This window comes from Artemia franciscana, chromosome 8, assembly GCF_032884065.1.
Source record: "Artemia franciscana chromosome 8, ASM3288406v1, whole genome shotgun sequence".
Lineage (NCBI taxonomy): Eukaryota > Metazoa > Arthropoda > Branchiopoda > Anostraca > Artemiidae > Artemia > Artemia franciscana.
In genome coordinates, this window is record NC_088870.1 from 40,857,555 (window position 1) to 40,871,459 (window position 13,905).

General features: G+C 34.7%; 1 protein-coding gene across 3 annotated transcripts in view; it reads left to right on the forward strand.

Annotated features, from left to right (window-relative positions):
- Positions 1-13,905, forward strand: part of LOC136030433 (probable cardiolipin synthase (CMP-forming)) — a 36,191-nt gene that overhangs the window by 428 nt on the left and 21,858 nt on the right. For all 3 annotated transcript variants that reach the window (XM_065709415.1, XM_065709417.1, XM_065709416.1), the window contains exon 2: positions 11,591-11,774. In XM_065709415.1, the coding sequence (XP_065565487.1) occupies positions 11,591-11,774 (184 nt within the window). The remainder of the gene's footprint in view (positions 1-11,590; positions 11,775-13,905) is intronic.

A 13,905-nucleotide genomic window follows, 5' to 3' on the forward strand; every position in this document is an offset into this window, starting at 1 on the left:
GATTTCCCTGTTTTTGGCACTGTCAAGAGTAAGTTTACAGCAGTAAAAAAAGCCAGTCATTATACACATTTAAAGTACTAGAAACTGAATTGGAATGATGACATTTCAATTTGGTCTAATAGGCTACTTCATTACTATCTAAAAGACCATACATTGCAAACATGAATAGAGATATGGATATTGAGGTCTAGATATCTCCCTTTGCTTTACCAGAAAGTTTACTCAGTTAGGAGACCTTAATCAGAGAAACAGAATTACTATTGTTTTGCAGCTTTGTTGGTCAGTTAATAGACATTAAGGCCTAGCAGAAGTCCAAGCATTTTCCTCCCTAGTCAATTCTATTTCAGAGGCAGTAACTTGATCAAAGACAAAGTTGTCAGTTTTCTTTATTGCTTTAACTAAACAAATATGAGAAGGTTGAACTTAAGGGGTTTCTCACTCAAAATTAGGATTAGATGCAGGTTATCCTTAGAAATTCTTCTTGTAATTATTTATACACTATAATTCTTTGATATATATTTATTAACTGGCAGTTTGTTGTCTGCACACTATTTATTTTCCAGACTATGTTTAAACTGGTTACAACTAACTAATACTTCACTGAATGCTCAAGATCAATCTGAGTGGTTGGTCCCTTGGCCTAGGTTATGCATTCTCAGGTGCTCCAATTATAGTTGCATCTAGTTGTTTCAGGGGAATTTTTGACTTTGAAACACAAATATGTATAGTATTTTAAGGGACTACAGCCAGCAAGTATCTATTAGGCTATAGAAATGAGTTTCTGATTTTTGAATAGAATATGTTTTGCTCCATTTTTCAATACCCTACAACAACAGTGTCAAGTGTAGCAATGTAGAATGCAAGCCCAAAACAGGTTTTATAATTATTTTGGAATTATGAAAAAAATAATTGTCAGCTTCAAGATTTGACTAGATCAAAATATTCACCCAATTTTTTTATGTCTATTAAAATAAAAACCACCAAAATCACTAATTCAGGAATGTCAGGTAAACTCCAAATGTTTAATGTGGGAGATATAGGAAGATTCCTTGAGAGCCAATCTTGCTACCTAGTGGAAGTCCTAGCATTTTACTGCCTAGTCAATTCTTTTTGGAGGTGACAACTCAGTCAAAGACAAATATATCAGTTTTCTTTGTCACTTCAACTAAACAAACATGAGAAGGTTGAACTTAAAGGGTTTCTCACTCAAAATTGCAATTAGACACAGGTTATCCTTAGCAATTCTTCTTGTAATTATTTATACAATAGATTTTTTTTATGTACATTAACTCACTGACAGTTTGGTGTCAGCACCAACTTATTCTCCAGAATCTGTTTAAACTGGTTACAACTAACTAATACTTCACTGGATTGCTCAAGAATAATCCAAGTGAAAAGTCCCTTGGTCTAATTCATGTATTCTCATGCACTCCAATAACAGCTGCATCTGGTCTTTTGAGGGGAATTTTTACTTTGGAACACAAATATATAAAGTATATGAAGGGAATGCTTCCAGCAAGTATATATTATAGAAATAAGCTTCTTATTGTTGAATAGAATATTTTTTGCTCTATTTTTTTGATACCCCACAACAACAGTGTCAACTTTAGCAATCTAGAATGCAAACACAGAACAGGTTCTATAATTATTTTGGAATTAAAAAAAAAAAAATTATTGGCTTTAAGATTTGATTAGATCAAAATATTCACCAGTTTTTTTTTTTATTTCTGTTAAAATAAAAACCGCCAAAATCACTAATTCAGGAATGTTAAGCAAACTCTAAATGTTTAACCTAGGAGGTGTAGGAAGATTCCTTGAGAGCCAATCCTGCCTTAACAATCAACAGAACTTAGTCAAGAGAATAACAGCAAAAACAAGTAAGTAAAAACTGGATTGGACATCATGCATTTTGGTGTTTAGGAGATAGCATCTTAATTTTGTTGTAGAGCTGCTCAAACTATGGGGAAAAGTCAAAGTTCTTGTTAAAAAGAGAAACATAGAAAAGAGCAATGACCCTTCATAAAAATAAACCCCATTAGACTTAGTTGAACCCAGAGGCTATAATATTTAGCTTTTAGACAACTTACATTATAAGCTTTAGCTACAGTTACTTAGCTTGTATAGTCACATTTCAGTTTTGTAGAGGGGTGGGGAGGGTGATAGTTCACTCTTAATGCTAATATATCAAGATGTTGTTCTTCAGCTAAATCTTTTCCTAACTTGACTTATAAATTTAATCCATGTCATGTTTTCTTGATTAATTTCATCAGTAAATCCAGAACAGAGCTATTGAAAGCCAATATTGGTGCCTGGGGACAGAATCTAGATTGATAATTGCTGGCAAATATAAATCAAATATACAAAATAATTGTTTCTTGCTGATTATGTCAATGCCATTAGACCTGAATTAGACTAAGTGTCAACAAAGGGGAGGGGAAAAGGGAGGATACTATCATGCCTTTCAACCCACCAAGTGTCAGAAAAGCAAAGAACTGATACTTTTTTGCATGTGGCTGAACAGAAGCTAATGACTCAGTTTTTTTAGGGAATAGGAAAAAACAACAAGCTCTTGCAAGCATTCATATAGCATTTGAATAAAGTCCAGTTTGGAGGCCTTCACCAGGGCAAAGTCTAAGCAATGAAAAGCACAGTACATGTAAAAGGCAAATCGAAACTGCTTTCATATTTCTGCTTGAGCACCCTTGTACAAACCAGACATGCTAAAACCTCCATCAAAGCTGATTCCAACTAACTTGTTCATGTCTAATCCAAACTCTAAGCAGAACCTAATAATCTACTTTGCAACACCTATGCCAACCAAGTCAATTGCAGTGTCAAAACACAAAATAAAACTTTCTTCTATTTCATGATCATCATAGAAACAGACAACAAGAACAAACTGTTTGTATGAACTTACATCACTGATCTCATCAGTCAATATAAAGAAACCTTTCACAATTTTTGCTTTATTCAAAATCGTGTCCCAATTGACATAGCCAACACTATCAACAATATCATTCTGCACTACAGGAGATGCATATTTTGTGCTTTTAGTGGATAATTCAAAATGTTCTCATGATGTTGTGTTTCAACAATCTGTTTTCAATCACAACAACTGACTGAATACCTCTTCATTTCAACACTTTCTGTAAAATCAGTTTTTTCATGAAGACCCTGCTAGGCTAGTTCATGAAAATCAAAAAATAGGATAGCCTGGATAATCAGTCTTAACATTTCTTGGTTTTAATGCTTTCCTCAGGATCTTGGAGATTCAATTGCTGGTCAATTGGAATGCTTTTCCCTTCTTGTATTTTGATAAATATAAAAGATTTTTACACTACAGTATCATGCTACTGTCTTTCCATGATAATTGAAGTCTACAAGAGCTTACTCTAAGTTCAGTACAAGGCTTCAAAATAAGGATCTAAGCTTCTGACCTGAGCCTTTACTGGTCCCAGAATCAGCTATTAAGGAGCAGTGTTTATTATGCACCTTTTTCTGAAGGGTTGAAATTCAACCATGAATATATTTGGAGCCCTGTACTTTGACAAACACAATGCTTTGTCACTATGCTCTTAACATTCTGGTTAACTTTCCCAGAAAATTCAGTCCTTGCCAGGTTTCCAGTGTCTACACATAAAGTCTAACTTTTTAGCTTCAGAAATCCAGTCACAGGTGTCAAAAGTCTCCAGACTAATTTCTGGCAAGGGGATTATGGGTGCAGGGACTGAGGTGTCTTCTGAATGTTGGTATATTTTATACAATAGATTACTAATACTTTGGCTTATAAGTTATTCTAATGTAAAAGTTTGTTTACATCATAAATATTTGTACCACAGTATTTGAATATTTTTCAGAGATTGAAAAACGAAATAGAATATTTTTCAATCCATTGACCAATAGTTTGCTTTGTATGGCTGTGTTAATCAACACCAGTTGCATTTTGTTCAAAATAAGATCTTCTTCTTTTGTTCATAAAGGATTTTATGGCACATACTGTTGATTAAAACAAGCAACAATCTTACAGTTTTTTTTTTCAGTTTGAGTTAAGAGATTAGAAAATTGTTAATTATAATGCAGCCACTGTAACTCTAGTCCTTGTATCTGTCTTCATTTCACCCCATCTTTCTTCAAAAAATAAAAAAAAACTCCCCTTTCTGTGTGTTTTAAATTTAAGGAAATAACACTCAGTTAGCCAGTCAATATATTCATTTTCTAAAAGTATTAAGTCAATAAAAAGCATCAAAAAACCAATCCATTGTGCAATATAGCTTCTCTGATAGAGTTATGGAGGCCACTTTATAACTCAAAAAGTTCTAAGAACTTTTTAACTTCTCTGAGGTTTTAAAGAAATTTAAATGTATTACTACAGTTAATATTACAAGTAAACTGTTCCATTAGATTTTGAGGTGAAGTAAGGTATCTAAATTATTGTTGAAGTTTTCATGTTGGCCAACATAATTGAGAGTAATTATAGATCTACACCCAATAGAAAACTGATTTGGACCATTAGCATCACTGCAATGCTGTTATAGGGCTAATCTCTTTCATTCTTAATGTTCAATCTCTCTTGTATACTTAAAAACGAGAAAAGGGAAATTGGTGTATAAAGCTGCAATGAAAAAGGCTGCTCATTGATTACAATAAATAACCCTCTTTGACTGGAGTGGTTTTGCTTGGAATAAGATTAGTCAACTATGCGCAATATTTATGCGAAAAAAAAATGACAAAAAGATTGTTGACAGTGTTGTTTTGCCATTAAGATACCTGTCAATATATATTGTGCTTTCTTTTTAAATATCACCAAGTCATGTTGAGTCAAATAGTAGAAATGATGCTTGCACAACTTGGAACCTGATCAAACGTAATCCCAGGGACTCGAGCAAAGGGATGGAGTGACCAAGCAATCACAATTCTTGCAACAGATGTATTAAAGATCTATAAAGGGGAGAAATATATTATCAAAGTATACAGCAAAAAAATCAAGGGGACTCCTGAGAGTAAGGCATTAAACTATTGAAAAAATCTTTTAGATTTTTCTTTTTTTTTGGGGGGGGGGCGTGGTGGTGTCTGAATACACTGCTGCTTTGAGTCTCTCATGACTATATGGTAGATTATTCGAAAAATCTAATTCATGTTCCTTAAGGAGCCATTGGGTTACATGAGAACTGTGATTATGAGAATTGTAATAAATCTTCTTCTTCTTATTCAGCAGACAGGCTTTTCAGTTGATACTATTTAGCCCTTTTCCTTTTGGCTCACTCTGTGAGATCGACAGAGCTATGGAGCTGGTTTGTCTTGTATGATTTGTATCTGCTCAGATTTCTTGAAGTATATCTTTTGATACCAGCAGTTGAATTATAAGAGAGTATATATTGATCTCTGTGCTCTGCGGGAGAGTATGGTCAGCAAGACTCTTGGCTGTTAGTGGAATTTTGTGGTGTTTGAAGCATTCTACCATTTTACGTCGCAGGGTATACTGTGCAGACGTCAGCATATTACATTCAAATAGGCAGTGATCTATTGTTTCATTCTTAAGATTACATGACCTGCAAAGGGGGGACGAGGGAACTTCGCCACTTGAATTAGGAATCTGATATGAAAATGCCTGAAAATTTAGCCCATTTGAACCTGACCGAATCCTATGATAAATCTTGGAAAGGTGCTTACTTGGGAAAGGTGATGGGGTAGGATTCTTATTAATTATCAGTACCTCTGTAAATCTCCAGCGGTAAATATCTCTAATGGGGATTGGTCTCCCACTTGGCTGGTCAATATTTAAAGCATTTTTGGCTATTTCATCTGCCTTATGGTTACCTATTATACCTGAGTGGCTTGGAATATACTGTATATGAGTTAAAATACCTTTTGAAGCAAAAATATCAATAATCCTAAGACAAAGAAATGTGTCAATATCCATCTTATTTTGAGAAGCTGACGAAAGAAGCTCTAGGCTTGACAAAGAATCAGAATATATTATAATATTATTAATATTAACTTTCATATGTTCATTAACCATGAGGAAATCTAGTGCCATGATTATGGCGTTTAGCTCGGCAGACATTACAGATGAATTATCTTGTAATCTCTCTCCTAAAGCGATATTATGGGTTGGGAAGAAAGCTCCGCTTACCACTTTCTCATTCATTTTGGACCCATCTACAAAAATTTGGAAATAGTTTTTATAAGCAACATTATTTATTTCGGCAAATTTTTTCTGAATAAAAGAAATGGGGGTAAGTTCTTTGGTCCACTTTGAGAAGTCAGTCTTTATTATGGGGGTTGACCAACTCCAAGGGGGGGTTTGGGGGAATGTGGGTGCAATAGATTTTACTGGCACTGGGAACTTCTTCTGGATATTTGCATATTCATTTGCAACGCCTCTAAACATAGATGGATTTCTTAACCAGTTATGCAGGGTATGAGAATCATTGGCTTCAATTTTTGTAAGGTACTTAATTAGTAGAGATCTTCTTCTTTCATTTATTGGTGATAGTCCACTCTCAGTAAGCAGAAACTTAGTTTTTGTTGGTTTCCTAAGACCAAATATAAGACGAATTATATCATTTTGTGTCGTTTCGATTTTTTGCATGTGGGTCTTAGCACAAGCACCATACACTATGAGGCCATAATCAATATGGGGTCTTATATATGATTTATAAAATTGGATTAGTGTTTTCTCATTACAGCCCCAAGGTGTGGCTAGTAGCCTTTTAATTATTCTTGTTTTTCTATGGCACTTTTTTATTGTATTTGTGATGTGGAGGTGGAAATTTAGTTTTTGGTCAAGTATGAGCCCTAGGTAATTAATTTGATTGTCCTCTGGGATAAGTATTCCATTTAATGTTAGCCTAGCATCATAATGATTTCGCTTATGGTGGAATTGGATAATTTTTGACTTTGTGGGTGCAGTAGGTAAAATGGACTTTTGGGAGAACTTTTCAAATTGGAAAAGTGCATTTTGCAACTTTGAATGCGTAATCTCGAAGGTATTGCCAGTTGCCCATAATACCAGATCGTCAGCGTACTGTAGATTGGTATGTGGGAGGTTCATGTCCCACAGAAAAAGTGAAAATAGGAGGCAGCTCAGGACTGCACCCTGTGGAAGGCCTTTGGTTATTGAAGTTTTGGGTGAAGAGGCTGAACCTACACAAACAATGAAACTTCGGTTTTCTATAAAGGATTTTATGAAGGATACAAGTTTGGGGGGTAGTCCAAGGTTTGTAAGTTTAACTAATAGAATCTGGTGGTCAACATTATCATAAGCTCCTTCAAAATCTAGGAATGCAGCAGTTAAGACATTATTTTTTGATAGGGATTCATTTATTGCATTTGTTAACACTATGAAAGCATCTGTTGATGAGTGGTGTTTCCTGAAGCCAGTTTGAGTATGAGGTATCAGATTATTCTTCTCAACAAACCAAAGCAGCCGATGGTAAATCATTTTCTCCATTAGTTTTCCCAGCACTGGGGTAATCATTATGGGTCTATATGACTGAGGGTCATGTTTAGGTTTATTTTTCTTTAAAATTGGTATGAGGGATGAACATTTCCAGATATTAGGGAATGTGGATGTAGCCCATGCATGGTTATAGCAATTTAGGAGCTCCTGTTTGTACAAAGGGGAAAGATTCTTTATCCATATAGGGTGTATATTATCATAGCTACTTGTAGCATTGGCCTTGATATGCTGAATTGCATTATTCAATTCATGTATCGAGAAGGGATGGTTTATATATTCTGAACCTGGTCGGGGCTGGTAAATAGGATTTGTCATGATTTGTGTGGTGATATTTTGGTTTTTTGATGTTAGCTTTTTTGAGAAAAGGGAGGCAAATAATTTTGCCTTATCAGTGTCGTTATCATAGTGGGAATTCTCATGTATTAGTTCATACATAAGAGGGTTGGAGGATGTTTTTTTCCCACAGATTTTGCTTATAAGTCTATGTATTCTTGGCTCAGATGTTTCTCTGGAAAGATTATTTGCAAAATTATTCCAATAATTATATTTGGCATTAGTTATTGTTCTCTTGAGGTTAGCCTCTGCTTGTAATTTACTTAAATATGTGTCAGGGGATGGTTTTCTTAGGTATGCTCTCCTAGTTGCATTTTTTATTCTCCACATAATTTGGCAATCTTTTGTCCACCATGCTTTAGGGGTGTGTTTAGGGATGGTTTTCCTAGGTGAAGTTCTGGGGATAGCTTGATTAGCTGCATTTGTTAATATTGATGTCATAGCTTCAGCACACGTGTCAGCAGTTACAACTGAGGTATGAGATTTCTGGGTTAAACTTAGGACTTCTTCATTAAGCTTATTTCTAAACATGGTCCAATTTGCTTTGGTGTTGACATATTTAGGGATATGTGGGAGAATGTTGGCTGGTTCATTTAAAGAGGATACTATTGCAAAATGGTCAGTGCATAGATTTTCAATTTTCTTAATATAAATTTTGTTTAGTATATTTATTGAAACAATTTGTAGGTCAATAGTTGAAAATTTACCACTTTTGGGGTTAAAATATGTATTTAGATTAGGAGGGGTAGCAATTGCTAAATCGGCATTATTTGAAATCAATCTTTCAATGAGCTTACCAGCTTTATTTGCTGGCTTATCCCCCCACAGAAGACTGTGGGCATTAAAATCCCCGCAGATGATTATGTTTTTCAGCATATTAGAATTAGTAATATAAGTGAAAAAATCCACGGCATCTGTAGTCTGGCCATTGGGGTTATAAAGACTTAATATGTATGTTTTTGTATTATTTATCCAAACATTGATGCCAATAACATCAACATCATTTGAAAAATCTGGGAAATTAATACCGCAGAATTTAATATTATTATTTAAAATTATAGCTACGCCACCTCCTTTTCTCTGAGAAGACCTATCCTTTCTCAGGATAGTATATCCTGGAAACTTTGTTTGTTGGTTATTGGTCAAATGGGTTTCTTGAAGGCAAGCAATATCAATGGAATTTTTATTCATAAAAGATAAAAGTTCATTTAACTTATTTTCTGAAAGTGATCTTACATTCCACTGAAGTATTGAAATATGCTGCTTTGTTGTTTTAATTTTCATTTTGCTGTGTATCAATCTTTAGCTTTGCTAGGAGCAGAGCAAGATCTTTTTTTGCTTGGATATGCATGTGATTGGGTAGGTACAACTTTGCCAATTCGCTTATTATTTTTGCTTTTTGTGGTTGTTTTAGGTTCATTGACTGTACTGCATTAGAATTTAGTATAAATAGGCACATGTTAGGTGTTAATTCATTTGGATATTCATCTGGCTTTTTGTTGATAATTTGATTAATACCCGTTAATACTTCTGATTCATTTCTACTCGGGAGAGGTGGCCATTCTGATATTCTATCATTACTTGTAGAGGCTGGAAGGTTTGTCCAGGGTGAACCTCTCTTATAGGAATGTGAGCTTGGTTGCTTTGAGGAAGGAGTCTTATTGGGGGTGCTTGATGCTTTTGGTAGAATGGTTGGTCTGTGGGTGAGAGGGTTGGGTGGTTTCATAAAGTTTTTGGTCAGGTGTGATTGAGCTGCATTTGCTTCCATTGCTGCAAAAGGGTAAGGTATGTTTTTTTCTGTTGCTATTTGGAGTGTTAGTGCTCGTTTTTTATATACAGGGCATAAAGTTTTATTAGTAGAATCGTGGGGACCATTGCAGTTGATACATTTTGGCTGATTGTTTATACAATTTATCATTCCAGTGGGGTGGGAGTTTTTACAAGAATTGCATTCATGTAATGTTTCACTGCATGTGTTTTTTGTGTGTCCTAGTCTTAGACATTTTTGGCATTGGATAGGTTTTGGCTTGTAGGGCTTGTGGGGTTTCCTTTGTCCAAATAGGAATATCTGATCCAGGTTATTATTTTCTTCTCTTAGTGTGAATAAGAAAGACTTGCTTAACTTTTGGCCATTGGCATCTGGTTTACCCAATTGGGTTACATCAGCTACTGGGATTAGGTTACCAGTTCTGTCAGAGAGTCCTTCTTTTAGATCCTGAATAGGAATTTCTGGAGGGATGTTATACACTACTATTTTAGTTGGGTTTTGGTTTGGGGACCAGAGAACGGATTTTATTGGTATGTTAAGAAGAGATTTTGAATTCTGTAATATGTCTGCTGATTTAGAATCTTGAAGGGCTATTAGCAGAGATCCATCACGGTTAATGTTTAATGAAAACATTGATTTTAACATTTTAAAGATTGCAACCCTCAAAAGAGCTACCTTTTTTATCTCAAAGGGGGTATCTGGAGTGATTTTTAAGTAAATTCCAAGGTTTTGTGAGGGGAATGTTGGATTATGGGAAGGGGTATTATTTTTGATTGGTGAAATCTTTTTCCTTTTTTTTTGAGTTTCTTGATAGGACCTCTTGAAATTCATTTTCAGTCTCATCCTGTATTGTGACATACGCCCCGACTTCCACCATTGTATTATTCAATGACCCCTCATGTGAGCTTTGAGAAAGTTGACTTGACCAGCCAAGGGGTTGAATGTTTTCAGTGGTACTTGGGGTAGGGTCAGGGGGGATTTTTTTAGGTGGTGTTCTATGCATTGCCTATTGGAATAAGCTTTAATACAATCAAAAAAAAGAAGGGAAAAATTGATAATATAAAACCAGACTGTCTGCCACTCTTTCAAAGGGAGGACTTCACCATCCACAAAAAAACACTATATTGTTGTCTAGAAGATGGTTTGGTATAAGATTGGTTCAACTGACTGCTGATAAATCTGGGTAAATATCACAAGAACTTTTATTATAAATTTCTTTAAGCGTTGCTGTTCCATTGGTTATTATTCCATTCCATTGGTTATTATTCCTCTTCTTCTGTTTGAATAGCTCTGTAGGTGTTGCAGAGTTTTATAATATAAATCTGTTGACTGAAACAGACAAAAAATGATTTTTGCTATTCAGGAATATAACAAAGGTTTACTTTAAGAGAGGCAATTGTCAAGGTCTTTTTTTATAAGGGGGGAAGTCAGTAGATAAGATTTTTTTTTTGTTCTTGGGAAGTACCTAATTTTGATACATAGTTACCACAATTCTTGCATTTTGTGTCCATGACTTCAAAAATTTGTCATGAAATCCAATTGGTTGCACTAAGGTGTATGCATCAATTGCATCTTGTTTGCAGATTAGTTTTTCAGACCATAGCTGCCTAGAAGGGACAGGGATAGGGGAAGCCTCCAGCCCCTGATTGCTTCATAGGATCCCCTCTGTTACATTTTTGATCATTATAAAAACTTATTTTATATTTGTTATGAACTGCCTTCCCCCATAAGAGTAGGATCTGTACACGCCAGTACAGTCTAAAAAATTTGCTTTGCTTAGCTGTTAAAAAAAAAAAAAAAAAAAAAAAAAAAAAAATTACAAAAGTCAGCTTATAAGATTACCAAGTTTCATTTTGTTTCTAGTATATAATTTTATATTTAACATATAGAGAAAAATTAATAAGATAGTATTGTCAATCACTAATGTTTCATGATTACTGGGAGAGAAAATAGTTATGGAATTGGCCTCTTAAAGTCACAAGAAATTCACTTTTGAATTGCCAAAATTCATGTTTCTTTTCTTCTAGGGCAATATGTACCTTTAGTCGCATTGCGAATATTACAAGTTGTACTTGGACAAAATGTGAAAAAACATCATATAACATATTAGAAATTTTATCTGTTAGAAGAAGAAATCCCACCACTCAGTCATCAAGGAAATGTGCCAAATTCTGTAGTGAGACAACTAAAAGTAAAAAGCTACATATCAAGGTATGTGTTTTGCTGTCATATTGTCTTACTCAAGACCATAGAATATGCACCAAACAAAGCTATTTCAAGCAATCTTCAAACATTTCTTTGGAGGTACCCTACACCATATATTATATTCAATATTGCATTTTTATATACTGTGATTATGGCTAATTCCCAATATGTAGATGCAAATATAGGTTATCCAATCATGTACATTATGTCACTTAGAGTATCTCAGTTTCTCAAAGCAAACTTGCCAAAATTTGAAATACAGAATTGGAAACACAGAATCAAGGCTGTATCCAGGGGGGGGGGGGTCTCCCCCCCCCCCTAGATTTTTGTCCAAAGCATAAAAATGCAAGAAATGCATATAAACTAATTTTTTATAGATTTTTTCAAAGTTTTTGCCAGCTAAATGGTCAGCTAAACTCTTTGCTGATGATGAGATTTTGTGGTGTTTGAAGCACTTTAATTGTTTACCTTGCAAGTCAAGCTGTACAGACGTCAGCATATTACATTCAAATTGGTAAAGATCAATTGTTTCACATTTGTATTACAATGTCTGCAAAGAGGGGATGAGGAAGTTAAATCAGTAGAATTTGAAAACTGATAGGAAAACGTCTGATATCAGCCCATTTGAGTCTGAACAAATTCTGTGATATATTTTAGAATGGTGCTTAATGGGGAAGGAAGATAAATCTGGTTTGTTTTGATTTAATTAAACCTCTAATAATCTCCAGTGATATACATCTCTAAGGGGGATTGGTCTCCCTCTTGGATGGTTAGAATTTAGGGACTTTTTTGCAATTTCATCAGTATGATGGTTACTTATGATACCTGAGTGGCTTGGAACATGTTAGAAGTATATTCTTATATCTCTTGAAGCAAGCGTGTCAGTAAGACTGAGACAATATAGTGTATCTATATACATTTTATATTGAGATTCTGTTTACAGCAGCTGCATGCTTGACATGGGGTCAGAATATACTATGATATTTTGTATATTAAGAATCAATGGCTGATTATTTGTAAGGTACTCCAACGCCATGATTATGACATTTAATTCTCCAGGCATAATGCAAATATTATCAAACAGTCTCTCACCCATTGCTGTATTGAGAGATGGGAGATAATTTCCCATGCAGCCTTCTCATTCATTTTAGGCCCATCAGTAAAAATTGGGAAGTGGTCTCTAACTGTAATTTTATTAAGTTCAGCAATTTTTTTTCTGGATGAGTATAGTGGGGATAAGTTCTTTTGCTCACTTTGAAAAATTGGATATTATTATGGGGAGCGACCAACTCCATGAAGGCTTTGGGGGGAGCGGGGGCCATAGACCTTGCTGGCACTGGAAATTTCTTTTGAGCAATGGCAAATTCGTTTGCAATGGCTCACTACGTGGATGGATTTTTTAACCTTTTATGCAGGGCATGTGAGCTGTTGGCTTCAATTTTTGACAAGTAATTGATTAAAAGAAATTTTTGTCTTTCATTTATTGTTGATAAGCCACTCTCATTAAGCAGATACTTAGTAATTGTGGGTTTCCTAAGATCAAATATGAGGTGGATTATGTAATTTTTTGTTGTTTCGATTTTTTGCATCTGGGTCTTATCACATGCACAATAAAAATGAGCCGACAATCAATTTGTGGTCTTGTACGAGATTTGTGCAACTGGAGAAAAAGTTTTCTCATTACAGCCCTGGGGGTGTGGATAGTAGTATTTTTATTATTCTGATTTTCCTATAGCATTTTTTATTATAGTTTTGATACGGAGGTGGAAATTGAGTTTTTGGTCAAGTACAAGACCGAAGTATAGTGTAAGTCTAAGGTCACAACATAAACCGCTGCCCTTTCCTTTTCTTCTGAAAACCAGTACCTAGGATCCAAAATGGACTTCTTTTGGCTTCTAACTGGTTCGCTTCTGATGCTTTTGTCATCAGTATAGTCTTAATGTAAGCAAATATAGAATTTTTATTTTCTCATAGGTTTTCACTGTTTTTTTTTTCTCATGTGATACAACCTTTTTTGCTTTTTATTTTACCACAGAATTGGAAGCGTCTAGTTCCCCTCTGGTTACCAGATAAAAAACGTTAAGTAAGTATAATCAAAAGATAAAGAAGGAATTTTTTATCTTTAGTCTGGTTGGTT